The sequence below is a fragment of the Homarus americanus genome, unplaced genomic scaffold (assembly GCF_018991925.1).
Source record: "Homarus americanus isolate GMGI-L3 unplaced genomic scaffold, GMGI_Hamer_2.0 scaffold58837, whole genome shotgun sequence".
NCBI lineage: Eukaryota > Metazoa > Arthropoda > Malacostraca > Decapoda > Nephropidae > Homarus > Homarus americanus.
Genome location: NW_024719533.1, coordinates 602,366 through 616,583, shown reverse-complemented (window position 1 = coordinate 616,583; position 14,218 = coordinate 602,366). Strand labels below are relative to the sequence as shown.

Below are 14,218 nucleotides of genomic sequence, written 5' to 3'. Positions count from 1 at the left end.
TTTCTAGTTTATATTTTTTATTACATTTCTTTCTATACAAATAAAACATCTCTCTCAACCTGGCATCAGCACAGGTACGTGTTAGGTATTTGATCCTGTGTGATACGTTTATTGTAAATGTTGTGTCTGCCCACCACCCAATGGCCCAACTAGTTAGATCATGGACCTCCCATACCAGTGTACAGATGCGGTTCTCTACTGCTTAACTATAAACATATTGGGAAAATGACTCCTCGACATGTCTCTCCACAGCACCAGCCATCACCGTATAGCTCCGGCTGTCAGTCTGAGATCTGAAAAACTGACACTACACAGTTACCACTCTTGTAAAAACCTGAAAATAACCAGAGGCAAATATATCCGTTGGTATCGAATTGGGAGACTTTTTATAATATCAAAATGTTTAACGTTCTACTTCTATATCAGGTTTTGTCACATACATACTCTAAAAGTCCCAAAGTCTTGTCTGAACTCCCACAGTGACAACATAATACTGGATATTATTCTCGCCTCTAAAGCGAGTAGTAAATGATTGAGATCCTGGGTGGAACTTTGAGCAAATTACTTGACACCTGATACCTCTGTCGACCCAGCAGGGAGCCCCTGAACAATCCACAAGAATCCCTCGACAGGTTCAGCGGCTATTGGGTGTGGTAACTGTCAGGCAATTTATACATTATTTTGTTGCCTTTAGTAAATCAGTTTCCCGGTGTTCCCAGCTCTCCATCACCCTGTCATCCTCCCTTCACTCCCCGGTGTGGGTGTTGGTTGTCGTTCTCACCCAGCTTAGAGGTGTCGGGACACTTGCAGATGACGAGGTAGTGAGCCTTGCCAGTGCGGGTGTTCTGCAGGGCGAGGATGGACCAGTCCCGGGGTTTACGACACTGCCTCACACTCCACACAGGTTCACACGTCTTGATGAGCGTCGTCGCCTGGAAGGGCGAGATTTCAGTACTTGGAGAGTCGCCCTGAGAGACAAGGGGGAATGTTCAGGTACATCAACACTCACGGTACACACAGACACGACAACAAAGAGGAATATCGTAAACACGCTATGGTAGCTTTAAGAACTATTCTACTCTAACTATAATAGGTAAGAAACAGACACATCAAGTAGAATATAGCAACATTAAGAACTAATCTTCTCTAACTAAGTGAAATACAGATTAACCAAGTAAATTATGGTAGTATTGAGAACTATATTAGTGAACTACAGACTTGTTGACACACCACGGGCAAGGTGACAGAAGGAAGAAAATGGTACAGTATTAAGACAGATCGATGTGTCACTCTAACATCATCACAAGTGTAACAAGATGAAAGAATAATTCATAAAAATTAACAAAAATCATATCGTATATAAAACGAGATCAAGTCCGACAACACGATGAAGATTAACACCCACACCAGAGAATGAAGCAAGACTCACAGGAAACACCCACACCAGAGAGTGAAGCAAGACTCACAAGAAACATGGCAAACAAGAAACTCTTTTAAACAAGTGACATTGGAAGAGATGAGACAAGTGTTATTACCAACTCTATTTACCTAAGACGGAAGAAGTTTGAAGGCAGATATTTTAAACTTTTAGAGGTCATGTACGAGAAACACACTGTGGCTCTCTCAGTACAGTGCCAGTTGGAAGTACAGTATAAATAGTTAGAGATTGTTTAATACAGGAATAACAGTCAGAGGTTATTCCACACAGTACTAGTTGAGGTATAAAGGAAATATTTTTTTTAGGTAGTTTCTGTAAGGTAGAGCAGTGACAGTAAAGACGTATACACTGACAGATATCATCGTCGGCCAGTGGTGGGTGCGTGATGATGACAGCACTGAATGTAGTTCGTCAACATAATGACCGTGAAAGTAACTGGTTGATTGGAAAGGTGATGAGATATGGGAACCTGGAAGTGTAGGAGCTGGGGAAAGTAAAGACACCATCACTATTGGTAGAGAAGACAACGGGAGAGAAGACAACAACAGTAAGACCCACCCGTGTCTCTCGGCCGCCCATGGAGAGCTCGATGGATCTTTCGTCGTTGGGGAGGTAGGAGACGCTGCATGGGTCACTGCCTTGGGGACACTGACATAGAGGCTGTGTGAACTTGAGACGCTTGTACACTGCGTTACACACCTGAGGGAGGACACACAGGTTAGGGAGACTATCTTATACCTGAGGGAGGACACACACGCTACAGGGAGACTATATTATACCTGAGGTTATACCTGAGGGAGGACACACACGCTACAGGGAGACTATATTATACCTGAGGTTATACCTGAGGGAGGACACACGCTACAGGGAGACTATCTTATACCTGAGGGAGGACACACACGCTACAGGGAGACTATCTATGTTACACCTAAGAGAACTCATATAGATTACAAGTTAAGCTCCCTGTGAATGACTGTAAGGGCAACTAAACAAGGCAACATGCGTCGTATTGTCAAGCTCGGGATGAACTGAGAAAGTAAGGCTGGGAGTGACACGAGACGATGATGTTAGCAAGTGTAGGATAACAAAATTAATTTACAATATTAATCTGTTGGAAATAAACACACAGGTGGACCTACCTTGCCATGCTTCAGGACGTCAGCATGTCAATGGGTACCAAGACGTGACCGGAGTCTATTAGCGTTGTATTCCACAGTTAGTGCACTCCTACCTGACCTTTGACCTCCATCTTGGATTGTTAATTTTGACCCCTACCTTGGTGCTAGTTTAAGATAGTCTCTCTCAATATATTTTGCAGCTGTGGTTTTTGGAATAGTATATTTAGATCGACCAATTGGGTTCTTTCTTATAACTTCAGCTAAGAGAAAAATCCAACGCAAGGAACCTTTGAAGGTGTGGCTAGGGTGGGTCAACCAGTGATCTCTTCAGCCTCAGTAAACATAAATCAATATTCTCTACTTTGTTTGGTTGAGAATTTTCAGAGGTGGATGAAAGATAAAAGGTGGGAGGGTGGTACACTCACCTGTTGGATGGCACACTCACCTGCTGGGTGGCACACTCACCTGCTGGGTGGCACACTCACCTGCTGGGTGGCACACTCACCTGCTGGGTGGCACACTCACCTGCTGGGTGGCACACTCAACTGCTGAATGAGCACACTCACCTGCTGGGTGGCACACTCACCTGCTGGGTGGCACACTCAACTGCTGAATGAGCACACTCACCTGCTGGGTGGCACACTCACCTGCTGGGTGGCACACTCAACTGCTGAATGAGCACACTCACCTGCTGGGTGGCACACTCACCTGCTGGGTGGCACACTCAACTGCTGGGTGGCACACTCATGTGCTGGGTGGCACACTAACCTGCTGGGTGGCACACTCGGGCAAGTTGAAGAGGTGTTGGTTGTGGGGGTAGAAGTGGTAGTGAAGATCATCCTGGGGAGAAAAACACAGTGGATTTAAATTCTCTGCAGCAGTACAGGTAAATACAGGTACAGGTGCATATGCAAATACGGGTACACCCACACACACACACACACACACACACACACACACACATATCACTCATATTCAAAATTATTACTGTATTTCTGCATATCTTAAGACTAATGACAAACACCTTTACTCGTCAATGAAAAAGTGTACTCGTATCCAGATGTTTGAAGGAGGTGGGGGAGCGGAGGTGAAAGGGTTTAATCAGCCAAAAATTACACTAAAGAGGCGAACACTAAGGTATTTCATCACAGCGGTGCAAGTACAGGTCGTCTTGAAATGGCTCCCAGTAGATACGTTTAGAATTTGTTAATTATAGATTTCATATAATCTTCTCACGTAAAAATAATCTAGATAATCTAAGTAGAGATTTGTGATTAAGAAGAACTGTAAGACTTTTAGGCACATGAGTAAACTCGTGTGCACTGTATGTATAAACATTAATATACATGTAGAAATAAATACTTACAAACATTCGTGTACGCATTCATACATTTTTAGAATAAAAAAGTTTGATAGCAAAACCTAAGTTGTATTTTTTTATTTATTTTTTTTTCGTTTGTAGGGCAACCAGAGGTAAGGCGGGGTCACCAACAGGGGTCAGAGGTCACCCACACACAGGCAGGTGCCACGCCTCCTCCTTACCCAGGAGAGCCCAGCACTGGTGTTTTGTTTAATGTCCGGGTGGCGCTTGGTACAAGAACCCGGGACAAAGTTCACACACACACACACACACACACACACACACACACACACACACACACACACACACACACACACACACACACACACACACACACACACACACACACACACACACACACACACACACACACACACCATGGCATAAGACATACGGAGGCCAGCACGTTTACAAATATGACTTACAGCAGCCCAGAATTAATGTGAGCACACACTTAACAACAGAGGGTTTAATAGTCATAAAAGACCTGTCGAGAAGGTGACATTGACACCCACAAGGTAAGCGATATTCCAGTTTATATTATACAGATAACTAGATAACTTTGCTTTACAGGTACATAATTAGTGTAGAAATCTTGGAGTTTAAGAAGCTTCTCTTAACACTGTTTCCGACGGTGATCTCAGTCTTGTCTCACACCGAACAAAATCAACTGTAAGCACCGAAGGAGTATTGACTTGTACCTGATCTCTTACAGTATTACAGGAACCGTTGTAGCTATTAACAGCACAAACTCTCCCTAGAGAAGTGTGAGGGCGTTCTCAGCACCGCTAACGTGGGTGTGTGTTCATCCGCGTCGTGTTCAATGTCTATATTTCATTTTCTACTTCACGTGGGTTGGGTTGGGTTGGGGTGGGTTGGGTTGGGTTGGGTTGGGTTGGGTTGGGTTGGGTTGGGGTGTGGCTGGTTAATTCATCGCTGGGGAGATTCTGGTAGATAACGAACAATAACGGGGCACTAAGATAATACCAAGCCACTAAATGTTCACCATACAATATACAACCTCTCACACCTCAACAACACCCCTTAGCCCTCCTCCCCCTCCTCAAAAAACGAGAACACAAAAGATAAACTTGGATCATCTCCTTAGCGAAAAAAAAAAGCTGACGTTAACAAAAAATAAAAATGTCAGTTTTCATGAATTAAGAAACACAAGAGTTACTTTACTTCCGTGGACGAGGATAGCTGAAGGCGTGTTGCTCCCACCATCGCTAACTTACCTGACTCCCATCAACCATATCTTCATTATTTTAGTGATCAGCGTCTTGTGATAATAATTAATGTGCGTCTGATATTCTTTCATTCAGTATAATTCTTTATATTCTCCAGACTACAGGTCATCAACGCTGAGATAAAAGAACATTACCTGACTACTTCACATCAGTGCTGAGCAGAAAACCGATCAAAATTTGGTTCTAAGTGACATGAGTGTGGAGTGATAACAGTGTGTATGTGTGTGTGAAGGTAACGCCATCTAGGATATTAATTGTTGTTGGATTGACCATAACAAATAGGTAGGAACCAAGTGTGTGTGTTACTGTACTTCAGGTAGAGGAATTCTATGCTCTAATCCGGTCACGACTGTAGAGCAGATATCTTGTGAGAATTGGACTTGTGGCTAAAGTAACCTGTAGCGTATATTACATTTATAATTGTTATTATCTCAAGATGGACATAAAGACTTACCCACGCTGGCAGCCACGGGTGTAAGATAAAGCTCCTGAGAACTACCCTGGTGAACTCTTAAACTGGTCGTGAGAGAAATGTGTGGTGGTGTGAAAATGACTGAGCAGCACAAGCGACGTGATGTGCATATATCTAGAATGAGCGTGAGGAGAAGGGTAAGTAGCTGCAGCGGTCCACCACCACGCCACCAAACCCATACACACACACACACACACACGCAATTTGGGTTAGTGAGTCCAAGCGTTTATCTCGTCACCCATCAACACAGATAATTAAACCAGCGGGACTTTGGGGAACACTTCTGGCTGACTGATTCATAACTGGAAATTTTGGTATATAATGAGAGATAACGGAGGAGACAGATAAGCACACGGGAATAAAGGTAGACGTGTGTTTGTGTGTGTGTGTGTGTGTGTGTGTGTGTGTGTGTGTGTGTGTGTGTGTGTGTGTAACCTGCGGCCAGATGGAAAACACACCTTGATGGGAGTTGTGTTGTAAAGGTGAAATAAATCTTTGTCTTCTATACATCATAATTGATAAAAAAAATCCTGTAAATGTATATTGATTAATTTTCTGCCTCACCTGAAAATTAGCCCCCATGCAGCTTAATTCATCTTACCGCTAACCTAACCTAACCTAACCTAACCTAACCCTGCCCTAACCCTGCCTTTATATTAAAATTATCGAACCTAATCTAACCACCATCCAACCTTCTCCTACCATAAGCTAACTTAACCAAATCCTCAAAGTTAGTAAGGAAAATCGGGTCAAGTTACAGGTCTTGCAGAGGAGATTAGTTATTCCCTGACAGGTGTACAGTAGAAGCAGGTGTTGGTGCGGGTGTAGGAGCAGGTGTTGTGTTGCGTATGTGGTGCATTACGACATTAGACGGTTACCTAATAAATATGAGTTGTTATTGATATTGAAACAGTTTATTTAGCCAAAAAAATATAGATACAGGGTGGATAATAATAACAATATTGACATGGCTGACATAATTGTGATATATTCCTATATTTGTAGTTATTGAAATTATTTTCCTATCAGGATCGTGACTATCAACAAACCACCTGGAGTGATGTGACAGTGGGTGGTGGACTGTTCCTCATCGGGTAGGCTGTGTGAGCTGCAGTCTTACAGTTCATCGTCCTCCATGACCAGCGGAAATGTTACCGTGACTCGTCAGATGAACCCCCAATCCTCATACACCACCAACTTACCCATTAAGATTGGGGCCCAGGACTGGTGGGGCCCAATCTTAGTAGGTCTCAATCCTGGTTGGGCCCCAATCTAATGGTTAGTCAAGATTAGGTACTTGAGTTCACCCGACAATGTCTGACAGAAAACGTGAGTGTGCCTGAGGTTACCTCTGGTACACGATGACACGCATTCACCTCAAAACTAAATTAATGAGATTCATTTCCAAACCGTGCTTAGGATCTCCATCTAATTTATGAGTAAACTTTAAACATTTGATTGATATCCACAAAATGTTAAACAGCACCACAAGACTGTATATCGTACCTGCAGCCTCTCGTCACTAGCTATTGTAAAGATTAACACTATATTACAACTATATTCACAAAATCGCTTCGTTAAACACTACACTGTTCCCGCGTGGTGAGGCCTTTCTGTTGTCAACCTCTTGTAGAATGGTGCCCCCCCCTCCCCCTCCCAACTGTAAGGTGAGTAACCCAAATAAGAGGAGGAACATTTAAGGAAGGTTAAAAGGTAAGACAACTTCCCACCAGCTCCATCCTCACCTTCGGGTTGCGAGGAGCGAGAGTTGCCGGATCTAATTTGTCGTACAGCAGGAACAAGTTTGGGTCTGAAAAACAATAACAAGAGCAGAGGGAAAAAAATTCTCTCTTAGTAAATTGAGACAACTTCTCAGCTCTTATTCTTACGTGATTGTTTCCTGAGACATAAATGGCACATAAGTTCACACATGACTTGGTAGGGCTTGTGTGTGTGTGTGTGTGTGTGTGTGTGTGTGTGTGTGTGTGTGTGTGTATCACTCAGACCGCCTCAGCATACACAGAAAGCAATGCAGATGGTGATTCGTATTTTTTGACGTCACTGGTCAACACCACAAACAGACGCTCTGAAATAATGTCGTTGTTCTTTCATGTTATTACTGCGCTTCAACAACTAAGGTCTTACATCAATAATTAAAAAACTATGACATAAAACTCTGTAGTAGTGAATGATGTCAAACACAAACATCTTTTAAAACAACTATGGCAGCAGAGTAACCCAGACACGCTGACTTCTTCTTGACTTAAATTTCAAGAAACATAAAGAACAGCATAAAATAATCGTAACAGTTCAGTACTTTTAGTAAATAGTGTAGACATCGGACCACGTGAAGATTGGCCACCCCCAGCTTATTTCACCTGGTAGAGCAAAGGAGGGGATAGGTGGGGTGGAGGTGTAAGTACTTTGCTGCGGTTACAACATTACTCTCCTGCACGCCAGACACACGTGCGCCTGACTGTCGCTCCACTGTTATTATACCACCCACATCCGGGGAACTCAGCCTCGACGTATGACCATGTTAGGTATACATATTCAACACGAGCGGCTAAATTGCGTTAATGATCGGTGAGTAGGAGAGGAGTTCGTACACATCCCCTGAGCCGCGGTACAGAAGGAGGACGTAACAAGGTAGCGAAAGGGCGCGGGAATTGTTTGGATATTTTCCCCGAATTCCAGAAGAGGATGATGACGTAGGAGCATGTAATTTGCCTGTTGTTGAAAATTTATACGACTGACTGGTGTAGCGTAGTTTGTACACAGCTTACTGCCCCACTGACCTCTGCCCTAACCCATACACCCACCCATCCGCCCAACCAACTACCCACTAATCCACCCATATGTATAAGACCTGTCAGTTCTACAATCACCTACATGTTTTCCATTCAGCCACCCAAGTCCTCCTCCTCCTCTCTGCTTGCTTGCATATAACTTCCTTTTATCCCTATTTTATCCATGTCTTTTCCTCCTAGTCGTCCACTCACACCTACCTCCACTTTGTCAGTCACCCACACCTACCCATACCCCCACCCAGTCAGCCACCCACCCACACACACACACACACACACACACACGAGTGATCAGTAGCCCAGGAGTAATAAACGTATCGTCGTCCAGTGTGACCGACATCCCCTCCTCACAACACCTGACCGACAGCGTCCACCTCAACCATTACATCACACCCGTAGTTGTTAGTGGTCCCTAGCTTGACCTATCTAACCATTAAGGGCTGTAATTCATTATGGTTGGGACCTATTAAGACTTTGCTCTACTTCTAGTGATTAACTTGGGACCGGTTAAGACTGTAGCCTATAAGAACTACACTCAATCCTTATGTTTACATCAGGTTGGTGGCTTATTAGTACTGAGGACGGTGCATAAATACTACATATTTACACGTTGGAAAGGTGTGAAGATAAGACCAGGTGTTTGAACCAGACCATGGCGGCTCCAGTGAGGTGATCATGTGTGAAATGGCCGTAAGAGGGCGCCAGTGTTCGCAGTGAATAACATTTTACAAGTTTACAACCTCTATATTTTTATGCCCTTGGGAATTACAATACATTTTTTTTTTGGTGGTGAGACCCGTTGTGGTGTTTGTGTGTATGCCTTGTGAGACGCGTGGTTCCAGTGCCCTCCAGGATGTGAAACATTAAGCTCTCAAACATCTGGAGGTTTTCAGCTTCGTTCGTTTTTGTTTTGAAGGTCAGTGAATTTCTTACAGTTGTTTACGGGTGTCGAAGTTTTATACGTTGGTTTAAATGAAAATAATAAAATAAAAATAGTTAAGAAGTTTAACGGTATGAGGCCGTCCGTCCGTCTGGGTGTGGTCGTGATGCCCGTAAAATTATCGTTGTCTGCATCATAACTTTTGAATCGATACAGATGTTTAGATGAAATATTACAGGGATATGATCACCAGAAGAGTAACCACCTAACGCTAACCTAACATCCCCAGGTAGTATCAGGATGTCTAATCTTCAGGTAATCCATCGAATATGTACCATCACTAAACAAAATACAGAACAGTAGATTCCAGTCAAGGGTCAAGGGTCAAGGGTCAAGGTTCACCACTGAAGGTCAAACGTCACAAGCTCTACTCACTCATTCACCAAAACAAATCCCTTAACGTAAAGATCTCACTAAAAGTTATGATATCTTAACAGCTTTCATGAATTGTTTGGTCATCGTCATCTTCCATCACCCAGTCTTCACTATTACCTAACTGTTACCCGACAGTTACGTACACTCGTTGAGCCGTGAGTTATGGCCCGGTACAGTACTGACAAGAACCACTCGGACACCTGCTGTGGGATTAGGTGATGCTTGCCGCTCACTGAGACACGACGCCGCGGGGAAGAAGTAAGGTGGTGACGGTTAATGAGGCACTAACGGATGTAACGAACACAACGGTTCAATATCAACAACGGATAAAATACATAACGGATGTAACGAACACAACGGTTTAATATCAACAACGGATAAAATACATAACGGATTTAACGTACCTAACGGTTTAATATCAACAACGGATAAAATACATAACGGATTTAACGTACACAACGGTTTAATATCAACAACGGATAAAACAATGACTAGATGTTTATCAGTAAAGCAAGAAATGTATAGATAACGGTGTTTCTTATAACGAAAATCACATGTAAACAGTCTTGAGTCACTCGAAATAACATCAAGGTAAGTTGTAATGAAGCGTTACTGAACAACAAATAGCCTTATACGGTAACACAAAAAAGGTAAACAGTTGAATCTCACCAGACGTCACCTAACCAGTTCTCGGCAGCAGATACCATGATTATGCCAGTCACTGAGGAAGGCACAAGTTCCCCAGTGATGTGCTTTAATTCACCGCCTTCAAGCACGATAAAACAGTCACCGGAGTCTGTCTGTTTGTGTGTCTGTATGATCGTCTCTCAGTGTTCAGCAGGAATAACCCACGAGGATAAAGATGATGTTAATGCCCCCCTCCCCCAGCCTACTGTACTGTCAAGGTCAACACTGAATCTGTAGGTCACTGACAGTACAGGTATAAAATACAATGTATATAGACAGTACAGGTATATAATGTATATAGACAGTACTGATATACAGACAATGTACATAAGAACAGAGAACGAATTAATTATATAGATGGAATAAAGTAATGAAAAAAGAAATCCAAGAAAAAAATGAAAGAAACTAATGAAAACGAAAGAAAATAAAAGAAATAACAAAGAGAAACCCAGATAGAAGAAAGAAGGAAAGAAAGAACAGGAGAAGGTTATTTTGGTGTTCATTCTGTCGAGTCACTGGTTAATGTGCCCTTAAGGAGGTAACCCCGTTGTTCTCAGTTGTTGGGAGAGAGAGAGAGAGAGTTGTCGTAACTTTTCAATCCAAGGTAGAAAGAGAGAGAGAGAAAGAAAGATTGAGAGAGGGAGAGAGCTGTTTTACCCTTTCGACTCGTAGTGGAGAGAGAGAGAGAGAGAGAGAGAGAGAGAGAGAGAGAGAGAGAGGTGTGTGTAGGAGGGTGACAGTGGATGTGTTGATCATGACGAAGGAGGTCAGTCAGTCAATCACTAAGAGGAGGGACGGAGGGTAACGTGCAGTGGGCCAGCAGACCAGCAGACCACTTACAGATGACCACCTCACGTTGGTCATCATCTTCTGTTGTTATCTTCTTCCTGCCGTCATGACTGTGCAGTGTGTGTGTGTGTGTGTGTTTACAGTGCACAACGGTATGTACTCAGTGTATGGGATGTGAGTTTAGTCGCTGGTGGACAAGAATCACAAACTGGTGCCACAAAAGACCTTCCCTCCTCCCTTTCTCTTCCTCTTCCCTCATCATCGTTTTTCTCCTTCTCTTATGAATCATTTCCTGGGTACCATCTATTCAAATGGTTACAGGGATACGAAGAACATACTGTATGTTCTTCGTTCTTCGTCTTCCTCAAGTACAATCTCTTTCTTCCCCACAACCCATAAAACATTTATATGTAGACGAGGCATAACTTAACACACACGAGGCTTAACTTATCACACACGAGGCATAATTTATCATACAGGGAGACGATGTATAAAATTGGTCAGTATCTTTCATTTAAGGAGAGACAACGAAGCGTGCGTCTGAGGTCACATTCTTGTCGCTGTTCTCGTAAGAAGATTTGGCGGGAAAATTGTTGACAATGATAACGTGACGAACCCGTGTGTGAGGTCCTCTTGATAACTGGATCTTCTGGGGGTGAGATAAACCTAAAAGAACCATCGGGGCCTTTGTTTTTTTTAATTTACAGATAAATATCCTTTGAAGGTGCAGCCACTGAACCAGAAACGATAAAATTCAATACTTCGTTGTGGTGATGGCTGGAGGGAGGAGGACCATTGTTTGAAAATGACTGTGTGAAGCTTTGGTTCTTTTGTTTACGGCCTGACCGTCGAGACAAAAATGCAGGAGAGAAATTGACTTAAGAAAAATGTCTAAGACAAAAGAAATCTCTCATAATTTTTGCCTTTTTATAGACGAGTGTAATTACTAACCTTGTCACGCACTTAAAGACATTAGACAAGATGTTGAAGGGTAGCAATAACATTATAGAATCAACGACAATATCACTACGGTAAGGATTCAAAGGATAAATGAAAAAAAAATTATAGAACATTACAAGCACAGCAGGACTCAAGATGTCTAAAGCGGGTTTGTCTTTTACTCAACACAACTTGGCTCTTGGACGAAGGTGAGGTGATGAGCTGTTGAGAATACAAGGTGAAAAGGACCAGAGTGTGTTGTGGAAACAGAAGGATGGCAGAGAAGGAGGAGAAGACAGAAAGAGTAGGAAACAAGAGGAGAAAGATGAAATAATAAGAATAAGAGGAAGAAAGAGGTAGAGAGGACAAGGAGACAGTCACCTAGTACCTGAAGGAGTAAACTTGAGAGGTAATGAGCCGAGGTCTCTTATAAACACTGCAACATAAAGTCATAAATGCATAACTGATTCCGCTTAGCGAGGTGCTGGGCGTTGAGGTGAAGCGCGAAGGCTGCACGTCAAATGAGCCCAAGTTTTAATAGATCCCAACCTAACGTAACCATTAAGGCTGGGGCCCATTAGGATTTGGGACCAATTAGGACTGGGTGCATTGGGTGCACTAAAACTAGGGTCCATTTAACCAATCAGTTAGCGTGGCGACCAACCAGCCTCTAGGTCAAGCCTTGTGACTCCACCCTCCCCGACACACTCACCCCGAACATGCTTCCTTCACGCCTCGCCCCTCAATGTTTCCCGCTGCTTTTCACGACAAAAGAGTCATTTTCACGCGTTAGCTTCGTTTCCTAACGGAAATTGGAAACTAATTGGCAAAAGCGTCCATGCGCTGTTGAGTGAGCGGTTGTGTACTGATATCGCAGAGACGGATGAGTCGTGTGCAGGTCAGCCAGTTTTGACAATATTTGGGTAATGTAAGTAAGGCGGTTTGTGATTTTAGTTGATCTTTACTCAGATATTTCGTTAATTTATAGTTTTATTCATGTTAAAAGTCTGACAGTGTAAGTTATCTCGGTTTATATTTTTATTTTAATGGGAGAGAAATAGTTTGTTTTTCATGAATGTAGATTAGGACATTGCGTAAATCCTGGCAGGTGAGAAGTGTCTTATGAAGAACAGAAATATAACGTTGTTACTACATAGGTTTTCGGATAACGTAAATATCTTCTAAGTTTCAGCTCCTTGTGTGTGGTTAGTTACTCTCATCTTGTCGTATCTGTTGATTTAGTAATAAATGGCCTTAATTACATGTAGGTAAGACTGAGGTACTGTTGGCGGGAAGAAGTAGTGTGACTTGGATATCTGTTCACCGCTGAGTTTAAGCAATTTTCGTGCACCTACCTCCATGCTCACGTTGATCAGAGCTTTATAATCATAGAAACTAACATTAAAGGTGCATTTAGCAAACTATCTTAAACGGCCTGAGGTCATAACAGGTGAAAATGGTCAAAATTATCGTTTTTATCGTCTTAATATTTTAGGTTAGATTGTCGACTCTTGAGGACGTAAATATTGTCAGCAGGTAACAGAGCTTTTATATTCCTTAATTAAATTTCTACTATCAGGTGAATTACTTCCCACGGTGCACTATATTAAACAATCCGATCAACACCTGTAGGCCGAGGTGTAGTGCAGTGAGTGTTTGTGTAGGCTGGTGTATGGCGCAGCGGGCGATACTGTGGGGGTACATCAGGCAGAAGCGGGAGGTGTACCCTGGGGCCGTGCAGGTCGTGTCCCGGGGTAACTGTCACCCACCCACTGCCACCCCCACCCGCCCACCTTCGTCCGCCACCCACTCAGCTCGTGCCATCTGCCGCCCTCGCCCGCCGCCACTCAACTTGCTCACACCACCTGCCACGGACACTCACCCTGCCCCTACCTGACACACGTGGTGACATTCCCTACACACACACACACACACACACACACACACACACACACACACCACAACCGCATCCAACCCATACGTGCACGAACTGATCGCTATAAGAACAGCCCAGTCCCAACCATTGTAAAAATTATCAATAAC

General features: G+C 43.2%; 1 protein-coding gene across 2 annotated transcripts in view; it reads right to left on the bottom strand.

Moving 5' to 3' along the window:
- The window catches only part of LOC121860095, a 47,425-nt gene that overhangs the window by 2,832 nt on the left and 30,375 nt on the right, over positions 1 to 14,218 (bottom strand). The window contains exons 2-4 of one of the 2 annotated variants that reach the window (XM_042357127.1): positions 3,325 to 3,396; positions 1,997 to 2,137; positions 782 to 968 (exon numbers count right to left, since the gene is read on the bottom strand). In XM_042357127.1, coding sequence (XP_042213061.1) covers positions 782 to 968; positions 1,997 to 2,137; positions 3,325 to 3,396 — 400 coding nt within the window. The remainder of the gene's footprint in view (positions 1 to 781; positions 969 to 1,996; positions 2,138 to 3,324; positions 3,397 to 14,218) is intronic. The other variant, XM_042357128.1, reaches the window with a different exon arrangement.